Source organism: Kogia breviceps, chromosome 8, assembly GCF_026419965.1.
Source record: "Kogia breviceps isolate mKogBre1 chromosome 8, mKogBre1 haplotype 1, whole genome shotgun sequence".
Classification (NCBI taxonomy): Eukaryota; Metazoa; Chordata; class Mammalia; order Artiodactyla; family Physeteridae; genus Kogia; species Kogia breviceps.
In genome coordinates this window covers 20,511,748-20,535,144 of record NC_081317.1, presented here as the reverse complement: position 1 = coordinate 20,535,144, position 23,397 = coordinate 20,511,748, and the positions used below count along the sequence as shown (strand labels likewise).

Here is a 23,397-nt window from a genome sequence, read left to right as displayed (position 1 = left end):
ATTCTGATTCAGGCAGTCCTTGGACCATACTTTGAGAAACCCTTGAGTTAGGATTTACTATGTGTGTTATTAATGTACCAGTCGTTTTCATATGTATTTTTACATCTGATGTTCAAAAAAATTGTGAGATTTTATTAACCCAGGTTTATGTGTATGTATTATCCCCACAAAGTTTTAGTAACTTGTTCTGAGCTCCAAAGATGGCATTGCATTATGACAGTCAGCAGTCTGACTCCAAGAACCAGGAGGGCCGTTGCTCTTAGTATTTCTGCTTTTAGGTATTTCTCAGAAGAGATGATTGTATAAGATTGGTGAATTGGAAAATATTGGAAAGTGATATGAACAGTCTGTTAAGTTAAAGCCACTGAAATGTTGGAATGTCTAAAGCATATCATCTAATATTCAGAATGTTCCTAGAAAAGACAAGTATGCATTTGTTCTTCTTTGAAACGATATTATACACACCTAAATTTTTCTAATTGAAATAGGCCCTAAAGATGAGTTATTCTATTTCTTCACTAAGGAAATTGTGACCATAAAGATTAAATTGCTTAATGTAATGGAAACACCCGGGCTAGAACCGGGTCTTACTTTCTTTCAAGTTGTAATAATTATAAAGGTTAAGGTAGGCTACAACCCATACGTTGCCTGAGAATTACTTAGAAGACTGTTGAATCAGTGGTTGAGAGTGATGACTCTTTGTGACATTCACCATTTGAAAGTTCACACAGAGGCATAATAATTAAAGGTGTTCTGGTATTTTAAAGGAGTACAATAAATGGTGACATTCTTTAACGGTGACATTTTTATGAGTTATTCTTTAAAAGTTCTGTTTCTGACACTGAAAATATATAGCAGAATGGCATTTGGGGCTTTTAATGGAATGCTGAAATGTGGCCTGGAGCTCAGGCTATGTGGAAGTCCATTCTCACTTAGAGCTACAGAGGCAGAGCAGCCAAGAATACTGCAGGTAATAGTTTTAACACTAATTGTAGGCCACAGCATGGTGTAAAGTGTTGCAAGACACAACTACTCTGGAGGTAGATAACAACTAGATTTAGCTCCTCCTGGACAACTTAATGGGGTTTATAGACTTGACAGGGCCCTTGGATAACTTGATCTTTGTTTACCCCAAATGTAGGGAATATTCACTTGTGCCTCCCAATAGAAATAGGTCAACATTTCTTTCTAAGCTCCCTAAAAACTATAACTCTGTTTCCTTATCTCAATTTTTCAGAATTGCCCCCATAAAATAAAATAGCTACCTTTGTGTTAAGAGACAGGGATGCAAATAGTTGGGTAGAAGTACGATACAAGTAATAGGTCACCGGACTTGAGGTCAGAATCTGGATTCTAATTGCAGACTGCCTTGAGACTGACTGACACGTGACCTTGGCTAGTCAGTTAACCTCGTGTACCTCAATTTTCCAGCTGTAAAATAAGTAGCCATTCTTGTTTAATCCAGGACTGTCCTTCATGTGGAGCTAGGTCTAGAAACGTACTACATTGTGGTAGCTCAGCAGAAAAACCTGAGAACGTGCCAGAAGAGAAAATGAAGTTACTATTGGACCCAGACTTAAAATCATTCAATCAACAAATATTTATTGAATACAAACGTAAAAGATGTATTAGATTGCACATAGCCTAACGTAGGCCTTACAATGCATTCCATAAACAAAATGTGAGTAGTTTTCTTCAGCCTTGTTTTTGAGCACTCATAGAACATAATAATAATAACTCACAGAGTAATAATAATGCTTTTATGTATGTTATATGGTCTTTTTTTCTATTTCTTCCCATTCGTTATCTTATTTGAATCATACAATAACCCTAAAGGAGACCAAAACAGAGGTTATCTCATTCCCCTGAGTTTCGGATGAGAGGCTAAAACTCAGAGATCAATGTGGCTCTCAAAGAAGTAGGGTGATTCTGCCCCCCAGGGGATGTTTGGCAAAGTCTGGAGACATTTTGAATTGTCACACATGGGACAGTGCTACTGTCATTCAGTGAGTAAAGGCTAGGGATACTTACTGTTAAACATCCTACAGTGCACAGGACAGCTCATACAGCAAAGAGTTATTCAGCCCCAAATGTCAATAAGGCTAAAATTTAGAAACTGACATTGGTGTTTTATCCAAAAGAATACAAAGTGACAGAGTTGGATGAACCAGAATCCAGATCTTGGACTCAGTCTAGTATATTCTCTACTGCCCTTAGCATTAAAAACTGCAGTCACATAAATTCTGGATTTATTGCTAATGTTTAATGGAGGTGTGAGTGAAAAGTGGGGTTTGTCATATATCACTGTTAAAGGTTTCCATGTATAGTACAGATTGTATAATCCAATAAAAATCTACTAAACACTTGTGTGTCTTACAGTCTGCTGTCCATGTCCCACAGGGAGCTTAGTCTACCTTCATCATATTTTTTAACTTATTGAGCAACTACCAAATTTGAGTAATTTACCCAAATGGTATTGAAATCTGGATATGGCCCCTTTAGCAGCCTCTATGCATAGTACCTACTGCCAACCTAAAGACTCATGGGACTTTTATAGGAAATGTCACCAAGATACTCAGAGGGAAATTAGCAGAACCAGGATTTGGATCTTATCTGACTCCAAACTCATGCTCTTAACAATATTCAGTAAGCTTAACTCTCTCCTACAAAAGGTGATGTGTGACTTTAGAAGCTCTTACAACCCAGGACAGTCCTTGTAGAATATCCTTCAGTTTTGCCCCTCAAACCATTAAATAACCCAGAAATAAGAAGGTTCTTCTAATCCTTCTAAGGTTTTAATAGATGTCTTTCTGGATTCTGGCAAATTAAAGGATTGTGGCCCATGGCTCTATAAGGAATTTTTTTTTCCATCTGTGAATGCCTCACAGAAAACTTGAGCAGGAAATATTATTAGGGAAGAACAAATAAAGGCCAGTTATTCTACACAGCAAAGTATTCTGTTAAAATATAAATCTGGTCACATCACTCCCCTGTTTATTATGCCTAAATAGCTTCCAGTTGCCCTTGGAATAAAATTTAGTCTCCTTTAAATGACCTATAAGGCCTCCTTCAGTATACCCATTCTGCCTCTTGCTTCAACCTCATTGGCCTCTCTTCTCACTCAATGTGTTCTATTCATACTGACCTTGAATGACTTTGATTCTTTTCTTGCCTCAAGGGTGCTATTCTCTGCCCTTCTACCCAACTCCATTAATTAATTTATCAGTCTGTTTAAACATTACCTCCTTAGAGAGGGCTTCTCTCCTCTCTCTCCACCTAACCCCCTCCATCTAAATTAGTTCTTTTACTGTTATTCTCCTATCACAGTACCATGTTTACTTCCTTCATATTACTTATCACAATTTATAATTATATATACGTATACATATTTATTTGTTTCCATATTTAATGAGGATTCCTCCTCTAGAGTAGGTTCCGCAAAGGCAAGAATCTTGTCTTTTGCAGCAGGCTGCTTGTAAGTAGATATGAAACCTACATGGGTTTTGTAAGAATTAAATACATTTTGAGTGAGTGAATATTTGTCCAGTGTTCTTCTAGGTGCAGTCAGGAGGTATAAATTAAGTTACTTGCCCTCTAAGAACTTGCTGTGTATATATGGTATTTTTTATCTCGTATTTTAAGAACTGTAAGTCAAATTTTCCATAAGAGAAGATTGCTAGAAAAATTCAGAAAAGAGAGAGAGATTTCTTCTGTCAAGAATTCAAGGAGGGCTTCCCTGGTGGCGCAGTGGTTGAGAGTCCGCCTGCCGATGCAGGGGACATGGGTTTGTGCCCCGGTCCGGGAAGATCCCACATGCCGCGGAGCGGCTGGGCCCGTGAGCCATGGCCGCTGGGCCTGTGCGTCCGGAGCCTTTGCTCCGCAACCAGAGAGGGCTACAACAGTGAGAGGCCCACGTAAAGCAAAAAAAAAAAAGAATTCAAGGAAAACCTCATAGGAGAGGTGGCATTTTAACTCAGCCTTAAAGAATGAACTAGATTGTAAACTCAAAAGAGCAGGGGCTGTATTTTAACTTTATCCTACTTCTGACACATTTTAAGTACACTGTAAATGATGAATAAATAATGATAGGATTTCCTCATATTCAGAAAATGGGAGGGGGGGCAGACTACAGAGAATGACACAGCCAAAAAGGCATACAGGTGTCAAAAGTACTAAATTTATTCAGGAAAATTGAGTAAATCAATTTCAGTGGAATATTTGAATGTGAAGAGGATGAGATTGGGATAAAGCTGGAAAGTAAATCTGTAACAGAGACATAAATGCCACGTATTGAACATAAAATAAGTGTATCAATATGAGAAGTTGGAGGTGAGGATACTTATGTGTCTCTTTGCAGAGAGATTAGTTTCTGGGAGTACAACCTAAAATGCAAATTACAGCTTGAGAAACACATGCAAATGGTGTCTGGACACTAGTTTAGGTGGGAGTACTGGTTCTATTATCAACACCATCACCAAAAAATAGCAAAATCCAGGCTCCTATGAACCATCTCCTGTACTTGGCTTGGCTGGAGAGTGTTTGTTTCCTTATATTTCTGGAAGGGAAACATCCCAAGGGATGTGTTTGTGGTTTTTACGTTTTTTTCCCTGTAATTGATTCCTAATCTCATAGCGTTGTGGTCAGAAAAGATGCTTGATATGATTTCAATTTTCTTAAATTTACTGAGGCTTGATTTGTGACCCAAGATGTGATCTATCCTGGAGAATGTTCCGTGCGCACTTGAGAAGAAAGTGTAATCTGCTGTTTTTGGATGGAATGTCCTATAAATATCAATTAAATCTATCTGGTCTATAGTGTCATTTAAAGCTTGTGTTTCCTTACTAATTTTCTGTTTGGATGATCTGTCCATTGGTGTAAGTGAGGTGTTAAAGTCTCCCACTATTCTTGTGTTACTGTCAATTTCCTCTTTTATAGCTGTTAGCAGTTGCCTTATGTATTGAGGTGCTCCTATGTTGGGTGCATTTATAATTGTTATATCTTCTTCTTGGATTGATCCCTTGATCATTATGTAGTGTCCTTCCTCGTCTCTTGTAACATTCTTTATTTTAAAGTCTATTTTATCTGATATGAGTATTGCTGCTCCAGCTTTCTTTTGATTTCCATTTGCATGGAATATCTTTTTCCATCCCCTCACTTTCAGTCTGTATGTGTTCCTAGGTATGAAGTGGGTCTCTTGTAGACAGCATATATATGGGTCTTGTTTTTGTATCCATTCAGCAAGCCTGTGTCTTTTGGTTGGAGCATTTAATCCATTCACATTTAAGGTCATTATCAATACGTATGTTCCTTTTACCATTTTCTTAATTGTTATGGGTTTGTTTTTGTAGGTCCTTTTCTTCTCTTGTGTTTCCCACTTAGAGAAGTTCCTTTAGCATTTGTTGTAGAGCTGGTTTGGTGGTGCTGAATTCTCTTAGCTTTTGCTTGTCTGTAAAGCTTTTGATTTCTCCGTTGATTCTGAATGAGATCCTTGCTGGGTAGAGTATTCTTGGTTGTAGGTTCTTCCCTTTCATCACTTTAAATATATTGTACCACTCCCTTCTGGCTTGCACAGTTTCTGCTGAGAAATCAGCTGTTAACCTTATGGGAGCTCCCTTGTATGTTGTCATTTTTCCCTTGTTGTTTTCAATAATTTTTCTTTGTCTTTAATTTTTGCCAATTTGATTACTATGTGTCTCGGCTTGTTTCTCCTTGTGTTTATCCTGCCTGGGTCTCTCTGTGCTTCCTGGACTTGGGTGGCTATTTCCTCTCCCATGTTAGGGAAGTTTTTGACTATAATCTCTTCAAATACTTTCTTGGGTCCTTTCTCTCTCTCTTCTCCTTCTGGGACCCCTATAATGCAAATGTTGTTGCATTTAATGTTGTCCCAGAGGTCTCTTAGTCTGTCTTCATTTCTTTTCATTCTTTTTTCTTTATTCTGTTCTGCAGTAGTGAATTCCACCATTTTGTCTTCCAGGTCATTTATCCATTCTTCTGCCTCAGTTATTCTGCTATTGATTCCTTCTAGTGTATTTTTCATTTCAGTTATTGTATTGTTCATCTCTGTTTGCTCTTTAAAATTCTTCTAGGTTGTCTGTTCTTTAATTCTTCTAGGTTTTTGTTAAACATTTCTTGCATCTTCTAGATCTTTGCCTCCATTCTTTTTCCGAGGTCCTGGATCATCTTCACGATCATTATTCTGAATTCTTTTTCTGGAAAGTTGCCTATCTCCACTTCATTTACTTGTTTTTCTGGGGTTTTATCTTGTTCCTTCATCTGGTACATAGCCCTCTGCCTTTTCATCTTGTCTATGTGGTTTTTGTTCACAGGCTGCAGGACTGTAGTTCTTCTTGCTTCTGCTGCCTGCCCTCTGGTGGATGAGGCTATCTAAGAGGCTTGTGCAAGTTTCCTGATGCGAGGGCCTAGTGATAGGTAGAGCTGGCTGTTGCCCTGGTGGGCAGAGCTCAGTAAAACTTTAATCCATTTGTCTGCTGATGGGTGGGGCTGGGTTCCCTCCCTGTTGGTTGTTTGGTCTGAGGCGACCCAACACTGGAGCCTACCTGGGCTCTTTGGTGGGGCTAATGGTGGACTCTGGGAGGGCTCATGCCAAGGAGTACTTCCCAGAACTTCTGCTGCCAGTGTCCTTGTCCTCATGGTGAGACACAGCAACACCACCACCCCCGCCTCTGCAGGAGACCCTCCAACACTAGCAGGTAGGTCTGGTTCAGTCTCCTATGGTGTCACTGCTCCTTCCCCTGGGTCCCAATGCACACACTACTTTGTGTGTGCCCTCCAAGAGTGGAGTCTCTGTTTCCCCTAGTCCTGTTGAAGTTCTGCAGTGAAATCCCACTAGCCTTCAAAGTCTGATTCTCTAGGAATTCCTCCTCCCGTTGCTGGACCCCCAGGTTGGGAAGCCTGACGTGGGGCTCAGAACCTTCACTCCAGTGGGTGGACATCTGTGGTATAAGTGTTCTCCAGTTTGTGAGTCACCCACCCAGCAGTTATGAGATTTGATTTTATTGTGATTGCGCCCCTCCTACCATCTCATTGTGGCTTCTCCTTTGTCTTTGGGTGTGGGGTATCTTTTTTGGTGAGTTCCAGTGTCTTCCAGTCGATGATTGTTCAGCAGTTAGTTGTGATTCCGGTGCTCTCACAAGAGGGAGTGACATCCTTCTACTCCACCATCTTGAACCAATCCTCCTGTTTCTTATATTGTAGTAGCCTGGTCCATTCATGTTTGCCTGGAAGGCATAGATGATTTAGAGATTGGAAAGTGGGTATTTAAAAAATTAAGTTTGTCCTTAGCATGCTTTCTCTTGAAAATGATAGCCCTCCATTACTATATATATAATTCTCCATGTAATCAGTTCCTCCATTATTATAATTCTCCATGTAATCAGTTCCTCCAAGACAGACTTCTCATCTCCTTTGCTCAGCCTGAGCAGCTTAATAAGGTGGAGTGGACATATGGAAAGATAAAATTTATGGTAGAAGGGGGTGACCTTGAACCAGTATCCAGAAGCAAAGCCTTTCTTCATCTTACTCTGATTAGAATTGAATCACCGGTTTGCTTTCTGTCTTTTCTGTGGATAATTAGAAAGAGATTCTCAGGGCAGCTCCTGAGTTATCGCCTTTTTTACTAAAATAGGTATTCTTAGCCAAGAACTTCTATGTAAAAGAGCTTCTCTCACTAATTTATAGCTGCTTTTTTATTCTTCTAAAAACTTGTCAGTCCATGGAGCATTTCTTGCTTGCCTAGATCATTGGCCATTCATAAATGAAGGCCCTTTAAGTTTTAAGTGTAACTGTTTGAAGTAGTTTTCCCCTTTATGTCTCTGGCAGTTGGTTACTTTTGATGCATCCCATTAGTCTGATGTATGAGTAATACAGCCACATAGACTCTGCTTATTACTTGAATATGTAGACTGTGCATAGGTTGGTTTCTTTCCACAAAAAGTGCTTTCAAGGAATCCTGCAACTGTTTTATTATCTTTGCTATTGTTACTTCTCTTGCCTGATAAACAGTCATTTGTTCTTATGTTCTCTTAAGGTCATTATTACTGAGACCTTTTCAAGGGCAAGAATGGTAGCCAGGCTTAGATGACAAGATGGCTTTGGCCTAAAATGGCTTCTCTTATATCAAAAAGCTATATCTGGCTCTTTCTCCGGGGACTCCCTACACTATCTGCTTACAGTAGAGCTCGCTTTGGTATATGGTGAAGAAAGAGAAAATAATATTGAAATCTGCAAGTAATCACTAAATTAATTCTTTGCCAGGTCTATCAACATCTTTCTCATCTCAACCCAACCACTGACACAAGGAAAAGCAAGTGAGAATTTGTTGTTGTTGTAGATGATCCCTTGGAATTATTTTTATTATCAACAAAGGCACAAAGTTAGAAGAGAAAATGGTAGCCTTAGCTTTATTGAAGGATTTTTAAAAGGATAAAATCTCTAAGTTTTCTTTCTTTCGTTCTTTTTTACTTTTTTGATGGTAGTAGTAGTGATGGTGGTGGAGTTTGGGCAATTATTCTCCAGAGTTCTGTCTTTATAAAACTGCAATTGTAGCAAGTGCCCTGTCAACTCCTATCACCTGCCAGATTTAGTCTGGGGAGAACTCTGTGTGTGTGATTTTTAAGGTCTTTTCCATTTCCTTTTTTCCTTATTGGCCTGACTTATCTTCTCACTACCTCTACTGCCTCATTTTACTGAACTGTTTTTAGTACACTGATACAGCAGAACTTTGGGAGTCAAAAGTTTTTGCCAGCTCTGGCTAGAACCTGTGTAAACCTATGATTTACTCAGCCTGATACCTTTTGGAAATGAAACTGGTGTAAGTATCCTTATGATTACTGCATCTCAAGAAGGACACAGGCCAAGGAAAGGCAGCTAAAATATCCAAAGCATGGTGTGGTTATATTCGAACAATTATGACCACTTTTCTGCCAGTCAATTTGGAGTAAGAATGTGAGGCCAGGGCCTAGAGGATGCGTGGAACAATATCATGGCCATCAACAGGAAGGGTCTTCCCCATATATATTCATCAAATTGTATTTCCCTTCCCTGGGAACTACTACATTTTTTTCTAAACAACTCCAGTGTATTGGACTGGAATGCCAAGTTATGAGAGGCACCTTTAAGCCCTATTTGTTATTGCATCTCCTTTACCACCTCCCTCCCCCAAAGAACAACATAAGTGCAGAATTCATAAAGCCATAGGAGAATTTCGAAGTTCACCTATAGAGGCACTTGAAACAAAGCCAGAGCCATATCTCAGAATATCTGCCGGCCCCATACAGGTCATAAAAAGGCAGGATTAGTCCAGTGAAACTTGTTGCTTGATCACATGAACATAGCCCATAAGCATGAATCCCTGTTTATGGTAGTATATTATCCTTGACCTTGAATTTCCCCTATCTGTGCTTGCCAAAAGCTTGTGTCATCAATCATAAATAATGACTACAGAAAGTAGAAGAGTGACTAGATAGATTTCCCTTTGTTTAATGTTTTTACAAATCCAAAAAGGAACATGACCCTAACCATTTTTTAAAAATATTTATTTGGTTGCACCGGGTCCTAGTTGCATCAGGCAGGCTCCTTAGTTGCAGCACGTGGGCTCCTTAGTTGTGGCTCACCTGCTCCTTAGCTGTGGCATGCGAACTCTTAGTAGTGGCATGCATGTGGGATCCAGTTCCCTGACCAGGGATCGAACCCAGGCCCCCTGCATTGGGAGCACAGAGTCTTATCCACTGCATCACCAGGGAAGTCCCGACCCTAATCATTATAAGAATAAAAACTTTCTTCCTTATCATTGAAGTCAGGAAAGACTAGAGGCAGTCTCCAAAAGAATTATCTGAGATTCCAGATTACATCTGTCTGAGCTGGAGGAGAGGGCCCATGTGGCAGATGTATGACCACTTCTGTGTAGTCTTTTTGTGGGGTCTAATCTCCATAGTCCCTATGGATTATTGTTTCTTATTCATCATTGTGCAATACCAGGAAAATAAAAGAGAATTTGAAGTTTAGACTAAACATGTTAGAAGTAAGGTCAGTGCTAAGACTCAGAATGGGTATCAGAATTTAGCCTTCTTGCTAATTCCCTAACTTCTGTCTATAAATTGATATTCATTTTTCTAGAGGTGCTAGATTTTGCAAAGAATCTGGCCCTCTAGTTAAGCTTTACAATGCGTGTGTTGGGGGGGAGTGTTGGCAGGAACAGAGGAAACTTCTTTTTCATGATCCTCAGAAGTAGACTGAGAAGGAATTAGACCCTTGAATACAAGGAAGTTTTGAAACCTGTTTTTATAAATACTGCACCATACGTATTAAATGGAGGAAAGGGGAAGGCAGAAAAAAGTGCAAAGCTATATGGCATTCAATGTAGAATGTGCCATTTCATTTTCCATATCTTATAGTATTCAGGGCAATACAAACAAGTTGGCATATAGCCAACTTCAAGTACCCAGCTGAAGATAAATGTTCCCTAAAAACTGAATAGTGTAAAGCCTTCCTGAGAAACTTCTCACCTATTTCGTATGAACAAATTTCCATAGAAACTCATACTTGATTTTTTTCTATAGCCAATTCCTAAACCATTTCTCTTCTATTTCCTTAAAAATCAAAGAAGTTTTCTATGCTAGAAGAAGGAGCTATTATAACTATCAACATATGTTGATAGTCACTTTGTGGTCTCAGGAGACAGGATAGGCAGAAAGGGGCTTGAAAGTGATCTTGGCTGGCATACTCTGCAGGAGAGAAGCTAACAGAAAACTGACATTTGCCTAGGATTCTGTTATAAGAAATCCATTGTCGGGAATTCTCTGGCAGTCCAATGGTTAGGACTTCTTGCTTCCACTGCAGGGGACCCAGGTTCAATCCCTGGTAAAGGAACTAAGATCCCGCAAGCCATATGGCTTGGCCCCCCAAAAAAAAAAAAAAAAAAAAAAAGATAAAGGCTTTTTGTTTTTTGTTTTGTTTTGTTTTTGCCGCAGGGCATGCACGATCTTAGTTCCCTGACCAGGGATCGAACCAGTGCCCCCTGGGGAAGTCCCCTGATAAAGGTTTTTGTTTGTTTGTTTGTTTGTTTGTTTTAAAAGAAAGAAGAAAGAAATCCATTGTCCATCTGCAATGAAAGGAAGTAGATTCTATTCCTGCTCTATTTCCTAGTATATTTCAATGTGAAATGTATCCTACAAGATGACACTTCAAAATAGGTGCATACTTTGAAAGGCATTCTTGAGATTCTGGCATATGAATTACTGGGTCACTGATATGTCTGAAGAGATTTGTTTACGGATCTTCACTGAGCCAGTGTCTCTGATTGGTAATGAGGTGCCTGAACAATTAGCAACCTTGGGTCTTCAAAAAAACCTGTTGATGGGAAGACTATAAAAGTTTATCAGGGAAATCAAGGGTACAAATCTTAAGTAGTTTCTGGTGCTGTGTTCTTGCTTTTTTAATTGGCCTTTGTGTTTCATCTTATGCCCCAAAATGAAAATTATGACTGTTCAGTTTCCCCTTCTAGCTTTTAGCCTTGAAGCTCCATGAGGAAAGAGTCTATGTCTGGTTCATCTCTGTATGTCCCTCAGTCTCTTACACCAAAAGGCACTCCACCAATATTCACTGAATCAAAGGCCAGCATTCATGTTGATAACATGAAATGAAATTATCCTTTATGGTTTTCTTATGATATAATCATTTTCTAGACCCTTATTAGAAGAGAACAAAATTTGTGACTTCTACTCTTTATGAGGATGTGCTATCAATTTTCTTGGCAGGCAAAAGTCTTTTCATTCTTATTTCATTTCATTTGCTTGGTTCAACATAATAATTTATGATCACTCAGATACCAGTGATCTCTTCATCCTATGTTTCTTCATCTGAAAACTGCTGTCCTCTTACCATTTGTTCCATCATTGAAACTTTGTGTGTGCTCTCCTTGATTATTTTTGTGTGTTTTTTTTTTGTTTGTTTGTTTGTTTTTGTTGTTGTTGTTCGCTATAAAACCTTTGTGGACAAAGATCTTATTATGTCTCTCTTTGTCCCTCCAATCTAGTCCCTTTATGGCAATGGTATTAATAATACCAGCTTGTCCAGCTCCCCAATTATGAAGTAATAAAGTGTCTGACATGAAAGTTATTTAAATTCAGAGTTGAATTTTGATTATCGGTAACTGATGCTTTGCCTTTTCCTTTGCTGGAAGTAAGAACCTATTTTTTTAATTAATTAATATGTTGGCTGCGTTGGGTCTTTGTTGCTGCACACGGGCTTTCTTTTTAGGTGCAGGGAGTGCAGGCTTCTCATTGCAGTGGCTTCTCTCGTTGCTGAGAACCGGCTCTAGGCACTCAGCCTTCACAACTAGGCATGCCACAACTTCAGTAGTTGTGGCACTTGGGCTCAGTAGTTGTGGCTCGTGGGCTCTAGAGCGCAGGCTCAGTAGTTGTGGCACACGGGCTTAGTTGCTTCGCGGCATGTGGGATCTTCCCAGACCAGGGCTCGAACCCATGTCCCCTGCATTGGCAGGCAGATTCTTAACCACTGCGCCACCAGGGAAGTCCCAATAAGAACCTATTTTTTAAGCTTGCTCTCATAGTATCATAGGATAGGAGTTGAAGAGGGGAAAATAGATGGTTGAATATTTGTGCTTTTGATTAGACATCCAAGACTCCCTGAATCGGTATAAATTTCCTATCTAAGGTATGCCTCTTTTCAACCTCTTAGTAATACTACCATATTACCCTGTTTCTTTCCATCACAGCACTAATCGCCTCATGAAAGTGTTCTGTTTACTTTATTGTTTCTCCATCCTGTACCTTGTTTGTCTTATTCACTGTTGAATTACTAGCACTTAGCTCAGAGTTTGGTGTGTGTAAGAGCTTGATAATTAATAATAAGAGGCACACTTAGGCTCATGAACATGAATATCTACTTGGAATTTCTAAAGCACTCTTTCCTCCACAAACTGGAGTTGAGGGACACTAAGAGAATCCACCAACACCTCCCTCTCCACCTTCCTCAACTTCCCACTCCCCACCCCAGCTACAGGAGTTTTTTGCTCCTTAGATTATGTCTCAGATAGACTTTTGCAGTAAAATAGTGAAGTGGTAGTAAAGACACAAGACTGAATGTGCAGGTTGTCTAGACTTAATTCAATAGGGAATATCCAATTTATGCCTTGTTTTCAGTGTTCTCAGCTCTAATGCCCTGCTGGGATTGATACGGTATCTAAATTCAGAGCACACTGCTTGCCTAGGGCAGCAATAGACCTTTTCTTCTAATTTAAATTAGCTGAAGGCTGGTTGTCCTATATGTGAAAATGTATTCTTAATATCCTGATTGAACACAGGCCATCCAATTAGGTGAATTATTTTGAAATACTTGGCTTTTTATCTACTGACATTTATGATTAGAAAAGCAGTTAAATTTCATCAATGGCATCAATTTGTCCATTATTACAAATTGTTTCCTGCAACCCGAAGAAGCTACTTTTCTTCTCCTTATCTCATATTTAAATTTGACATACACTGAACATACCTAGTAAAGGAACAATTCTGCAGAATAAGAGTTAGGTTTCTGATGATGTATAACCGATTCACTTTGCTGTACAGTAGAAACTAACACAACATTGTAAAGCAACTATACTCCAATAAAAATTAATTTTTAAAAAAAGAGGTTTCTGAAATCCTACGTGCAAATCCCTTTTGCAGCAGTCTCCAGAGGTGATCCCTATTAGTACAGTTACTTCTCTTTCCATCTGTAGATTATAAAAAATAATTCTGAGTAAAGAGGCTAGGAGAGCATGTATTCACTGGCTGAAAGCCCACATAGACAAAGTATTTATCAAGAATCAAGATTTGGGGACTTCTCTGGTGGTCCAGTGGTTAGGACTCCGTGCTTGCACTGCAGGGGGCACAGGTTCTATCCCTGGTCAGGCAACTAAGGTCCTGCATGCCATGCGGCTTGGCCAAAAAAGAAAAAAAAAAAAAAAGGACAAGATAAAACATCGTGAAGATTTTTTTTTTAAATCAAGATTTTGGGGCTGCCCTGGTGGCACAGTGGTTGAGAATCTGCCTGCTAACGCAGGGGACACAGGTTCGAGCCCTGGTCTGGGAAGATCCCACATGCTGCGGAGCAACTAGGCCCATGAGCCACAACTACTGAGCCTGCACGTCTGGAGCGTGGGCTCCACAACGAGAGAGGCCGCGATAGTGAGAGGCCCGCGCACTGCGGTGAAGAGTGGCCCCCGCTCGCCGCAACTAGAGAAAGCCCTCGCACAGAAACGAAGACCCAACACAGCCCAAAATAAATAAATAAAAAGGCAAGCATTTGAAGCCCTTTAAAAAAATCAAGATTTTATATTTTTAATTATTATATATAATTCTTTTTCTTAAAAGAATCTTCTGCTGATTCAACTTTTGCCGGAAAAATGGGCCATTTCCACCACGTGGGGATGAGCATGGGGCTGAGCAGTGGGGACGACAACAGTACCATGGCACCTTCTCACCATCACCCGACCTCTTCAGCCTCCCACTCCCATGATCACATGATGATGATGGTAAGTGCCACAGGAGAGGCAGCCCAGGCCCTTTCCCACCCACTTGGGGAATAGAAATAATCGAACTTTAGGACTGGAAGATGATTATCTTTAAAGATCAGTTTACCAATGAGAAAAAACTAAGGTAGACCTAGAGAAGTCAAGTGATTTGCCCAAGATGATGTGGCAGGTTAGTTTCAGAGCCACACCAGAACCAAGATTTCTATGGTTCTTTCTTCAGCATTCCTTTCTGTCAAAATTGACCTTTTTCTGGATTAAGTTCTGGTCTTTTACACTTTGTGTAGAAAAGAGAAAAAGACAAAAGTTGACAGTGGGGACAAAGGAGAATACATGTAGAGAAGTGCCTGTGGTTAATACTATACTATACTGAGGGAGAAAGCCTCCTACTTCAGTGAATGCCTCTTACTACCCAGAACTGCTACTTTTATATGTTCTAAGCTTCTTGACCTGAAATTCTCGTGTAGAAGCTTCAATTGTTTCTAATTGACACATTTTGGTTTCCTGGCAGCCTATGACCTTCTACTTTGGCTTTAAGAAAGTGGAACTATTGTTCTCTGGTTTGGTGATCAATACAGCTGGAGGTGAGTAAGCCATCAGGTTTTGTTTGAAGGTGACACTCACATGAGAGACAGTGACAAAGAATCTGGAAACCCAACACCTCTTCCTGCCATAATTACTGAGTCATCATGGTTATGATCGTAACCAAATTGCTTCCTATTTCCTACCTGGAAGGTAAGGATACACGGTGCTTATTTTGGTCCTACAGTAAACCTCCCTTCAATAGCATGTGTATGTTTTAGAATTTCTGAAACATAATTTAGATACCAGGTAGAAGTCTTTTACAGACAATTTCATCTTTTTCCAGAGTGTTTCCTTGTTTGATAAATTATTGATCTTGGATATAAGACTATAGTTGAAGTTCAAATGACATAAAAAGCATTTTATATATATACATACCACAAAATAACCCTAGCTTGAAAACTATTAATCAAGTACAATCCTTCCAGTTTACAGATAAATTAAGCTTCAAATAGTGAAATGATTAGCTCTAAATCACATAAAGTTAGTATGTCAGAGCTAGGACAGGGACCTAGGGCTTCTATTCCTGCCTAATCCAGTGCTCTTTCTAGCTTACCAAACTGGTATACATCATTCCTGACTCTTGGCCCATCTTAGGGACAGTCGTAGTTTTGGGGTAGCTAATCGCCCATTTTTTGTGTGTCTATAATGTTGAGTTGGTGTGCCTTAAATTCAAATTGCACAAGTTCAGTAGTCAGGTGGACCACTTTAGGTACAAGATAAATCTTTGGACCCACAAAATCAATTTGTTTTGGGAAGAAGGGAAGCATTTAATTCAGGTAGTATGTTAAATCAGTTTTGACTATATTCATATTGTTACCAATGCTTCACAGTGTGAAAGACTTAGATTGAAATGCCCATTCAAGAAATTGTCAGCACTTTAAAATTGTTTTATTCATCTTTTGCATATTCTACATTGTGTGTTTCAGTGTGACAAGCTAATTTAATGACATCAAGCAGCCAGACCAAAAGGTTATTGTTCATTTTTTTGTATCTTAATCAGAAAATGAGTATAATCTGCAGTGGAGGCAGTAGTCCTCACTAACACCATCTTAGTTCTTCTATCTGTATGATTGAAGAGGTAACAATATAACATACTCTGAAATTAAGAGAGTAGCAGTTTTTCAAAATTCCCTGGCAGTCCAGTGGTTAGGACTTGGTGCTTTCACTGCCGTGGGCCCAGTTTCAATCCCTGGTCGGGGAACTAAGACCCCACAAGCCATGTGGCATAACCCCCCCCAAAAAAAGAGTAGCAGTTTTTCTATGTTGTCATTCTAGCTTGGAGAGCACACCAGCTAATGATTTTGCATGTTTGACATTACCGCCATCTTTTCCCTCCCTACTTAGAAATGGCTGGAGCTTTTGTGGCAGTGTTTTTACTAGCCATGTTCTACGAAGGACTCAAGATAGCCCGAGAGGGCCTCCTGCGCAAGTCACAAGTCAGCATTCGGTACAATTCCATGCCTGTCCCAGGACCGAATGGAACCATCCTTATGGAGACCCACAAAACTGTTGGGTAAGAAGATTGAACAGATCCAGATGGAAGTTCTGGAGAGCTGAATTAGCTAAATAGGAAAGCAGCTATTTTATTAGCAACAGCCCTTTTCTTGAGTTAATGATTCTATATGACCTTGATCAAAACTGTTTTTAGGGGCTTCCTTGGTGGCGCAGTGGTTGAGAGTCCGCCTGCCGATGCAGGGGACATGGGTTTGTGCCCCAGTCCAGGAAGATCCCACATGCCGCAGAGCGGCTAGGCCCGTGAGCCGTGGCTGCCGAGCCTGCGCGTCCGGAGCCCGTGCTCCGCAAAGGAAGAGGCCACAACAGTGAGAGGGCTGCGTACCGCAAAAAAAAAAAAAAAAAAGAAAAAGAAAAAAGAAATGTAGGTCTTAAAGCTAAACTGGAATTTGGAATTCAAGGAATCCTCTAGACCAATATCCTGCTCTCAAGTAAGCACAATATTATTTATTCCAGTTGTACCAGTGATTGGGCTTATTGAGGGCCAAACATTGTGACTTAACTAAGGTGAGAGAACTAGTAAGTGACAAAGGGGATAAACAGCCAGGTCTCCTGATCCCTAATTAAAAGCTTGCTACTGTACCACCCAACCCTCAATTCTATTTCCAATTTTTTTTTTTTTGGCTGCATTGGGTCTTCATTGCTCCACGCTGGCTTTCTCTAGTTGCAGCGAGCAGGCACTACTCTTTGTTGCGGTGCACAGGCTTCTCATTGCAGTGGCTTCTCTTGTTGTGGAGCACGGGCTCTAGGCACACGGGTTTCAGTAGTTGCAGCACGCAGGCTCAGTGGTTGCGGCACACGGGGCCTAGAGCGCACAGGCTTCTGTAGTTGCGGTGCGTGAGCTCAATAGTTGCGGCGCGCCTGCTCTAGGGTGCTCAGCTCCAGTAGTTGTGGCATGCAGGCTCAGTAGTTGTGGCGCACGGGCTTAGTTGCTCCACGGCATGTGGGATCTTCCTGGACCAGGGCTCGAACCCATGTCCCCTACACTGGCAGGTGGATTCTTAACCACTGTGCCACCAGGGAAGTCCTCTATTTCCAATTTTTTAGAGTATGAACTCTGTAAAGGTGGAAGGCCTGGGAAAGTTCAGGCAAATAAGTATGGGAGGCTGTGGGTCATCCCTTTCAGTATCCAAGGTGGAGGTAAGTCAGCTTACTCCTCCTTCCTCTCCCCTCCTCCTGAAGAGCATTCCTCCTGTTGCCATATAATCATATCTGGCCAATGCTTATTAACCTCACAACCCTATAATGTTTCATTTCCAAGGACAATAAACAACTTTTAGACACAAGTACCCGTGAGTTGCCAGGGTGGCTATGAGAGAGTCCAGCTCAAGCTGAGCTCATGACTACAACTGTTGCCCCTTCATCCTGATCTGCATGCAGAGCTGCCTGAACACTCCTGGGGCCCTGACTGTTGTGTCCCTGTTTACTCTCCAGGCAACAGATGCTGAGCTTTCCTCACCTTCTGCAAACAGTGCTGCACATCATCCAGGTGGTCATCAGCTACTTCCTCATGCTCATCTTCATGACCTACAATGGGTACCTCTGCATTGCTATAGCGGCAGGGGCTGGCATGGGATACTTTCTCTTCAGCTGGAAGAAGGCAGTGGTAGTGGACATCACAGAACATTGCCATTAACGTCTAACTCTATGGTGTGGCCTTATCGATTGCAGTGGAAAGCGGTTCAAGACTGGAAGACAGGATTCCAATCTTCTCTTCTTGCTCCTTATCTCCTTACACACACACACCTGCTCAACAGAGGTTTAGCTTACAGTCACACACACACACACCTGCTCAACAGAGGTTTAGCTTACAGTCACACACACACACACACACACACACACCTGCTCAACAGAGGTTTAGCTTACAGTCTCTGAGCTAAAGTGGTAACCTCCCTGCCTTTATTCCCTAATGAGCTGGGTTTCCCATTTCTCTTGAGGTGAAGCCACCCATGAGATGTCCTCTCCTCCCCCACTATCTTAGATCCAAGTTATATGTTCTTATCTAATCCAGGTGGCTTTCTATTCAATGGCTTGATCACCTGCTTCCTTTTTTAGTCTTCTGTTCTTATTTTTTTTTTAACAGTTTGCGAATTTGGTGGGTTTTTCCTGGGTCAGTGATGGAAATGGATTAACTTTAGCCAGGACTGATGGCAGGTGAGGAAAAGTCTTGCCCAGCTAAGCCCAGAACCCAAACTTAACATTTAAAAATAAGTTCTAGTCTTTGGACTCAATGAGTGGGAGACAGATTGTGCCTTTCCCTAGGTGTGACGTGTTGCACTGAAATCTCTGTAGGGGGCAGAGAGGTGGTTTGAGACTGTATAATACAGGCCCAGACCTTGCAGGAGTGTGCATCCTTGGGGGGCTGACTCATCAACTTGTGTTCCCACTTAACATTTTGATTAGAATGAACTTGTCAATCAAAAAAAAAGATGACAATCAATTTGAGAAAATAGATATTTTTAAATGAAACCATTGACATTTTACTTTGACTTGGTACCTTTGTATGTCACAGCTGAAGTAAGCGTTTAAATAATTTTCTCCCATTATTGTTTTCCTATGTCTGCCTCTAAACCAGTGGTTTTCAAACTTCAGCATGCATCAGAATCACCTGGAGAGCTTGTTAAAGCCCTGATTGCTGGGCCTCGACCCAGAGCCCCCAGACTGGTATTTTTAACAAAAAGCTCCCACGTGATGCTCCTACTGATGATCAGGGGACCAGGCTTTGAGCATCTCTGCTTTAGAGGGAGTATCACCTGGTGGGTGAGCTACCTGGTACTGGGCACAGGAATGTGACTTGCTATTAGTTGGTGGTGTTTCTGGGCTTAACTCGTGTACTAAATGCTGCTGGTCAATACTTAATCATTCCACAAACATTTACTCAGCCCCAACTGTGTCTTTGTGCCCAGGCACACAAGCACTAAGGGCTGTAGCCAAAGTAACTTTTATTAGCATGTATGAAATCACTAGTCCTTATTCTTAAAGATCTCTAATTTCCTGGAAATGGCTTGAAGGGTTGAGAATCTTTGATCTGCAATGTAAATCAGCCAGTCATGGGTTGGAGGGGCAAAAGCCCAGCACTCTCTTTGGAGAGGCCTAGGGTGTGGCTGGCTGATGGGCCGACATCCATGCCCACACCAGGCAGATTCTCACTCTCTGCATGACCATCTTTGTCACTCTCGGGGGGCTTAATTAGATCACAAATGGCCAAAAATACTTTCCTCAGTAAGAATCACATTGGATTTTTATTCTGTTGTTAGTCTACGCTGCAGTCTGCTTCCCAGCCCAACCTACCTCTGTAAAGTGACTCTTCCTGTGCTGGTCTATTAAATCCTGCCCTCCTTGGTGCTAGACTCCAGTTGTGCCTCAGGGCAGGAGAGACAAAACACAGCTATCCTGTTGGCCTCTTGTGGTTCTGAAGTTTGTACTTTCTCTGTTGGTGCCAGTTAAATATTGGAGGGCGAGAAATGTGTACTTCCGTGGCTTTGAACCAAGAGAGGGTTATGAGCTTACTGGATCGAGGTTAAAATCTAAGAACCAACATTTAGAGTTTTATGTTCTTCTCTCATTCCAACCCCTTGTAGTGCTGATACTTAGCATAAGTAAAGGGAATGACAGGCACTGATAAAAATCCAACATTAAGGTACAAATAGCCTGTTATTGCCTCAGAAGCCAAGGAATAATAAAACCCTGAGAAATCAATGTTTAGTAGTGACCCGGGTACTCTCTAGAAATCTTGTCATGATCTGTTATAAAATACCCTTTCAGGAACAGGACCTTATCAGTAAGGTAAGAAAAATCAAGGCCAGTTTAGACAAAATGCTGTGAATTTCAAACTCTCAGAGAGAAACATCAATTTGGGGTAAGTCTTCGGGTATTCAAGATAGAGTCTCATGAAAAACCTGAATTCTAGTGATCTTGAGCTAGGTTGCCAAAGGAAGAAACTAGCGAGGAAAAAAAAAAGTAAAGCTTAAACTCTATCTTTCTTGAGCTCTTGGATTATGATAATATAATGATCTTGTTGACTTTCATTTCTGTAACCCTGTTCATTTAGAATTTAGTGCCTGAATTCTCTGTTCCTTTTGAATCCAAATTTCTCTTCCTCCTGTTCACAACTATTAGAAGCTGTATCCCCATATCTTTGGCCCCTTATTCTGCTCTGCTTTTCCCTTTCTGTCTTTCAGTCTTTCATCCCATGTGTCTGGTTTATTAAATCTCCCTCACCCTCCTGATGCAGTGGATAATGCTGTGCAGTAGATGTGGATATAGATACCAAACAGAAGTTGTAAAACTTGATAGAGACCCTAAGCACACTTTGAGGAGCAACTGTCCCACTGGAATTTCTGTAAGGCTGAGTAAGGGGCTACCTGGTACCATCCACAAAGTTACAGCATCTTACGTGCCGTCTCCAATCTACGCTGGAAGAACACTCAGCCCCACACTGCCCACAAACAGAGTCCTCTCTGTCCACCAGGGAATGAGAGATGAAGGTTTCTTCACTACTTCTATGGTAGGGTTGTCTGGAATTCCCTTTTAGGCTGTGGGGTACTGGTTTTGGGTTCTAGCCACAGGGGTTCCTTGTAGAAGCTGGAAAGGGAGTTAGCAGGGAGTACACCTTCATGTCATTTAATGTTGATCCTGCCCTCTCCAGCTGCTTCCTTCAGAAGATATACCTAAAGATACAGAGTCCGCATTTGATATAATGCCTTAATCATTGGGTCTACAATTAATGTTGACTGTTTTAGATTGTAAGCTCCTGGAGGGCAGTATTGCTGTAGTAGGAATGTTTTAACAGTGTCATGTGCAAAAGAACAAATAAATATTTTGATTTTGTGATTCTATGCGTGTCTTCTACCCAGAGTGATATCAGAATAAGTGGTCTCATCACTGTCCACATGGAGTCTGGTCATTATCATCGGTTTTTAAGATGTCCATCTTTTAGGTGGCATGATCCCTGTATGTTTCCATCTCACTCTCCTCCTACTCTCCTACTCTACATGACAAGCCTTGTACATGCCAGAAGATCTACATGACCTTTTGCACAGGAGACAGGGTCTTCATGAAGCTGCAGTATCTCAGTATACCAAGGATTCCTGAATTTAAAAGCAAACTTGTCATATCATAATCGCTTCCCTGTGTTTATGCTGTCAGGCGAGAGGCTGAGTTGGCCCTGCCTGTCCGCTTTGTGCCAGAATGGTGGTGTTTTGTGCCTTTCCTGTTGGCCCCCAGGTGGGCATCTTGCCATTCAGCACCACTCCCAGACTGTAGTGTGATGAGCATATGGGCTTTGGAGTCAGGTACACCTGGCTTTGACTCTTAGCTCCACCACTTACTAGAAGTGTGACCTTAGGCAAGTTATTTTAATAATCCCTAAGCCTTAGTTTTCTCATTTAAAAAAAGGCAATAATAGTACCTATTTGAATTAATCTCCTGATTATTGTCACTCCAGCTTTCAGGAAAATGAAAGGTACGTGCTTCTGGCTGCAGTTGATATCTCTTCACAAGCACTTGACCATCTTCTTGGGTTTGGGCAACCCAGAAATGAACACTAGGACCTAAGAAATAAAGAATCAATACATGTGATTTCAGTGGTGTCAAAAAAGATTTACAGGGAATTCCCTGGTGGTCCAGTAGTTAGGACTCTGCGCTTCCACTTCAGGGGGCATGGGTTTGATCCCCGGTTGGGGAACTAAGATCCCATGTGCTGTGTGGCATGGCCAAAAAAATAAAAAGATTTATAGCTGCTCAGATTTATTACTAATCTGGTAATTGCCTCATTCTTTATAAATAAAATAGCATGGATATTTCCTGAGAACTGAAACAGCTATCTCTCACTCTACCCCTGAGGGAGTGAGACCTACTAGTAGGAGACCAGGAAAGCAGTGTAGCAAGGAGGTTTAGAAGCGCAGGTTCAAAAATTATTCTGCCCGGGTTCAAATCTCAGCTCTATCCCTTAACAGCTGAGAATTAGTTTTTGCCTTTATAAAATTAGGTTAAAGCACTCACCTCGTTAAGAGTTAAAGATTAAATGAGATAATCTTTTAAAAAATTAAAAATTAAAAATAAATGAGATAATCTGCATAAAGCACTTGGTACAGTGTCTTCCACCCAGATTCCTCTTGAGTATTGGTATCAGGAGGCACCATGTTTTCATGCTTCTGTGCCTGTTCATGCTGGGAAGTCACAGTGACATGTTGAAGCAGTCTTGTTTGATCCTTTTCTTTTTTTCTTTTGCCCTTCCAGACTGAATTTTGTAGGATTCAAAATAATCAAACTCAATTTCCTTATCTGGAGCCCATTCTTAACTGTGTTTTCAAGATTAAGATAAAAGAATGGGAGATCCCAGATAAAACTGGAAGAACAGAGGTTTTGTAAGAATGGTTGGAGGAAGAAAGGAAACTATACATCCTCCTCTATTCCTGCCTCTCTCCCACATTCTTACTTCCCAGACTTAAACTGCCCCAGAAAGGCTGGGTAAAATCCTGCTAACAGGTCTCGTTGGAACTGATGATTCCAGAGGTTCTTGCTACCACAGTTAGCAGTTCCCAGCAGTTGAATTAAACAGTGAAAACAGTAAGACATGATTCTAAATTAGCCTCTGAGCTGCCTTGCAGATTGGCTCGTCAGAAAAACTTAGGCGATTTGGGAAAGGAAGGAAAACTGGAATGACGGTAATACTGATTCTCCACTGCCTGTCCTCCCAAAATTACACCCAAACTGGTTACAAAGCCATTCTGTAAAGATACTGGAAATCC

At 40.9% G+C, this 23,397-nt stretch overlaps 1 protein-coding gene and 1 long non-coding RNA gene across 5 annotated transcripts in view; one reads left to right on the top strand and one right to left on the bottom strand.

Moving 5' to 3' along the window:
- The window catches only part of SLC31A1 (solute carrier family 31 member 1), a 31,091-nt gene extending 9,608 nt beyond the window's left edge, over window positions 1–21,483 (top strand). For 2 of the 4 annotated variants that reach the window (XR_010841881.1, XR_010841882.1), the window contains exons 2-6: window positions 14,391–14,551; window positions 15,060–15,132; window positions 16,478–16,646; window positions 18,080–18,404; window positions 18,447–21,483. Coding sequence is in view for 2 of the 4 variants with exons in the window: in XM_059071593.2 (XP_058927576.1) it covers window positions 14,423–14,551; window positions 15,060–15,132; window positions 16,478–16,646; window positions 18,080–18,281 (573 nt within the window). In the remaining 2 variants the exon portion in view is untranslated. Of the gene's footprint in view, window positions 1–14,390; window positions 14,552–15,059; window positions 15,133–16,477; window positions 16,647–18,079 lie in introns of all 4 variants that reach the window. The other 2 variants (XM_059071593.2, XM_067040921.1) reach the window with 1 other exon arrangement.
- Window positions 6,048–22,815, bottom strand: LOC136794725 (uncharacterized). The gene is made up of 3 exons (XR_010841883.1): window positions 22,649–22,815; window positions 22,056–22,197; window positions 6,048–7,238 (listed from the first exon to the last, which is right to left on the bottom strand). It is a non-coding gene; the product is annotated as an uncharacterized lncRNA (long non-coding RNA).
- Between the last annotated feature and the right edge of the window lie 582 nt (window positions 22,816–23,397).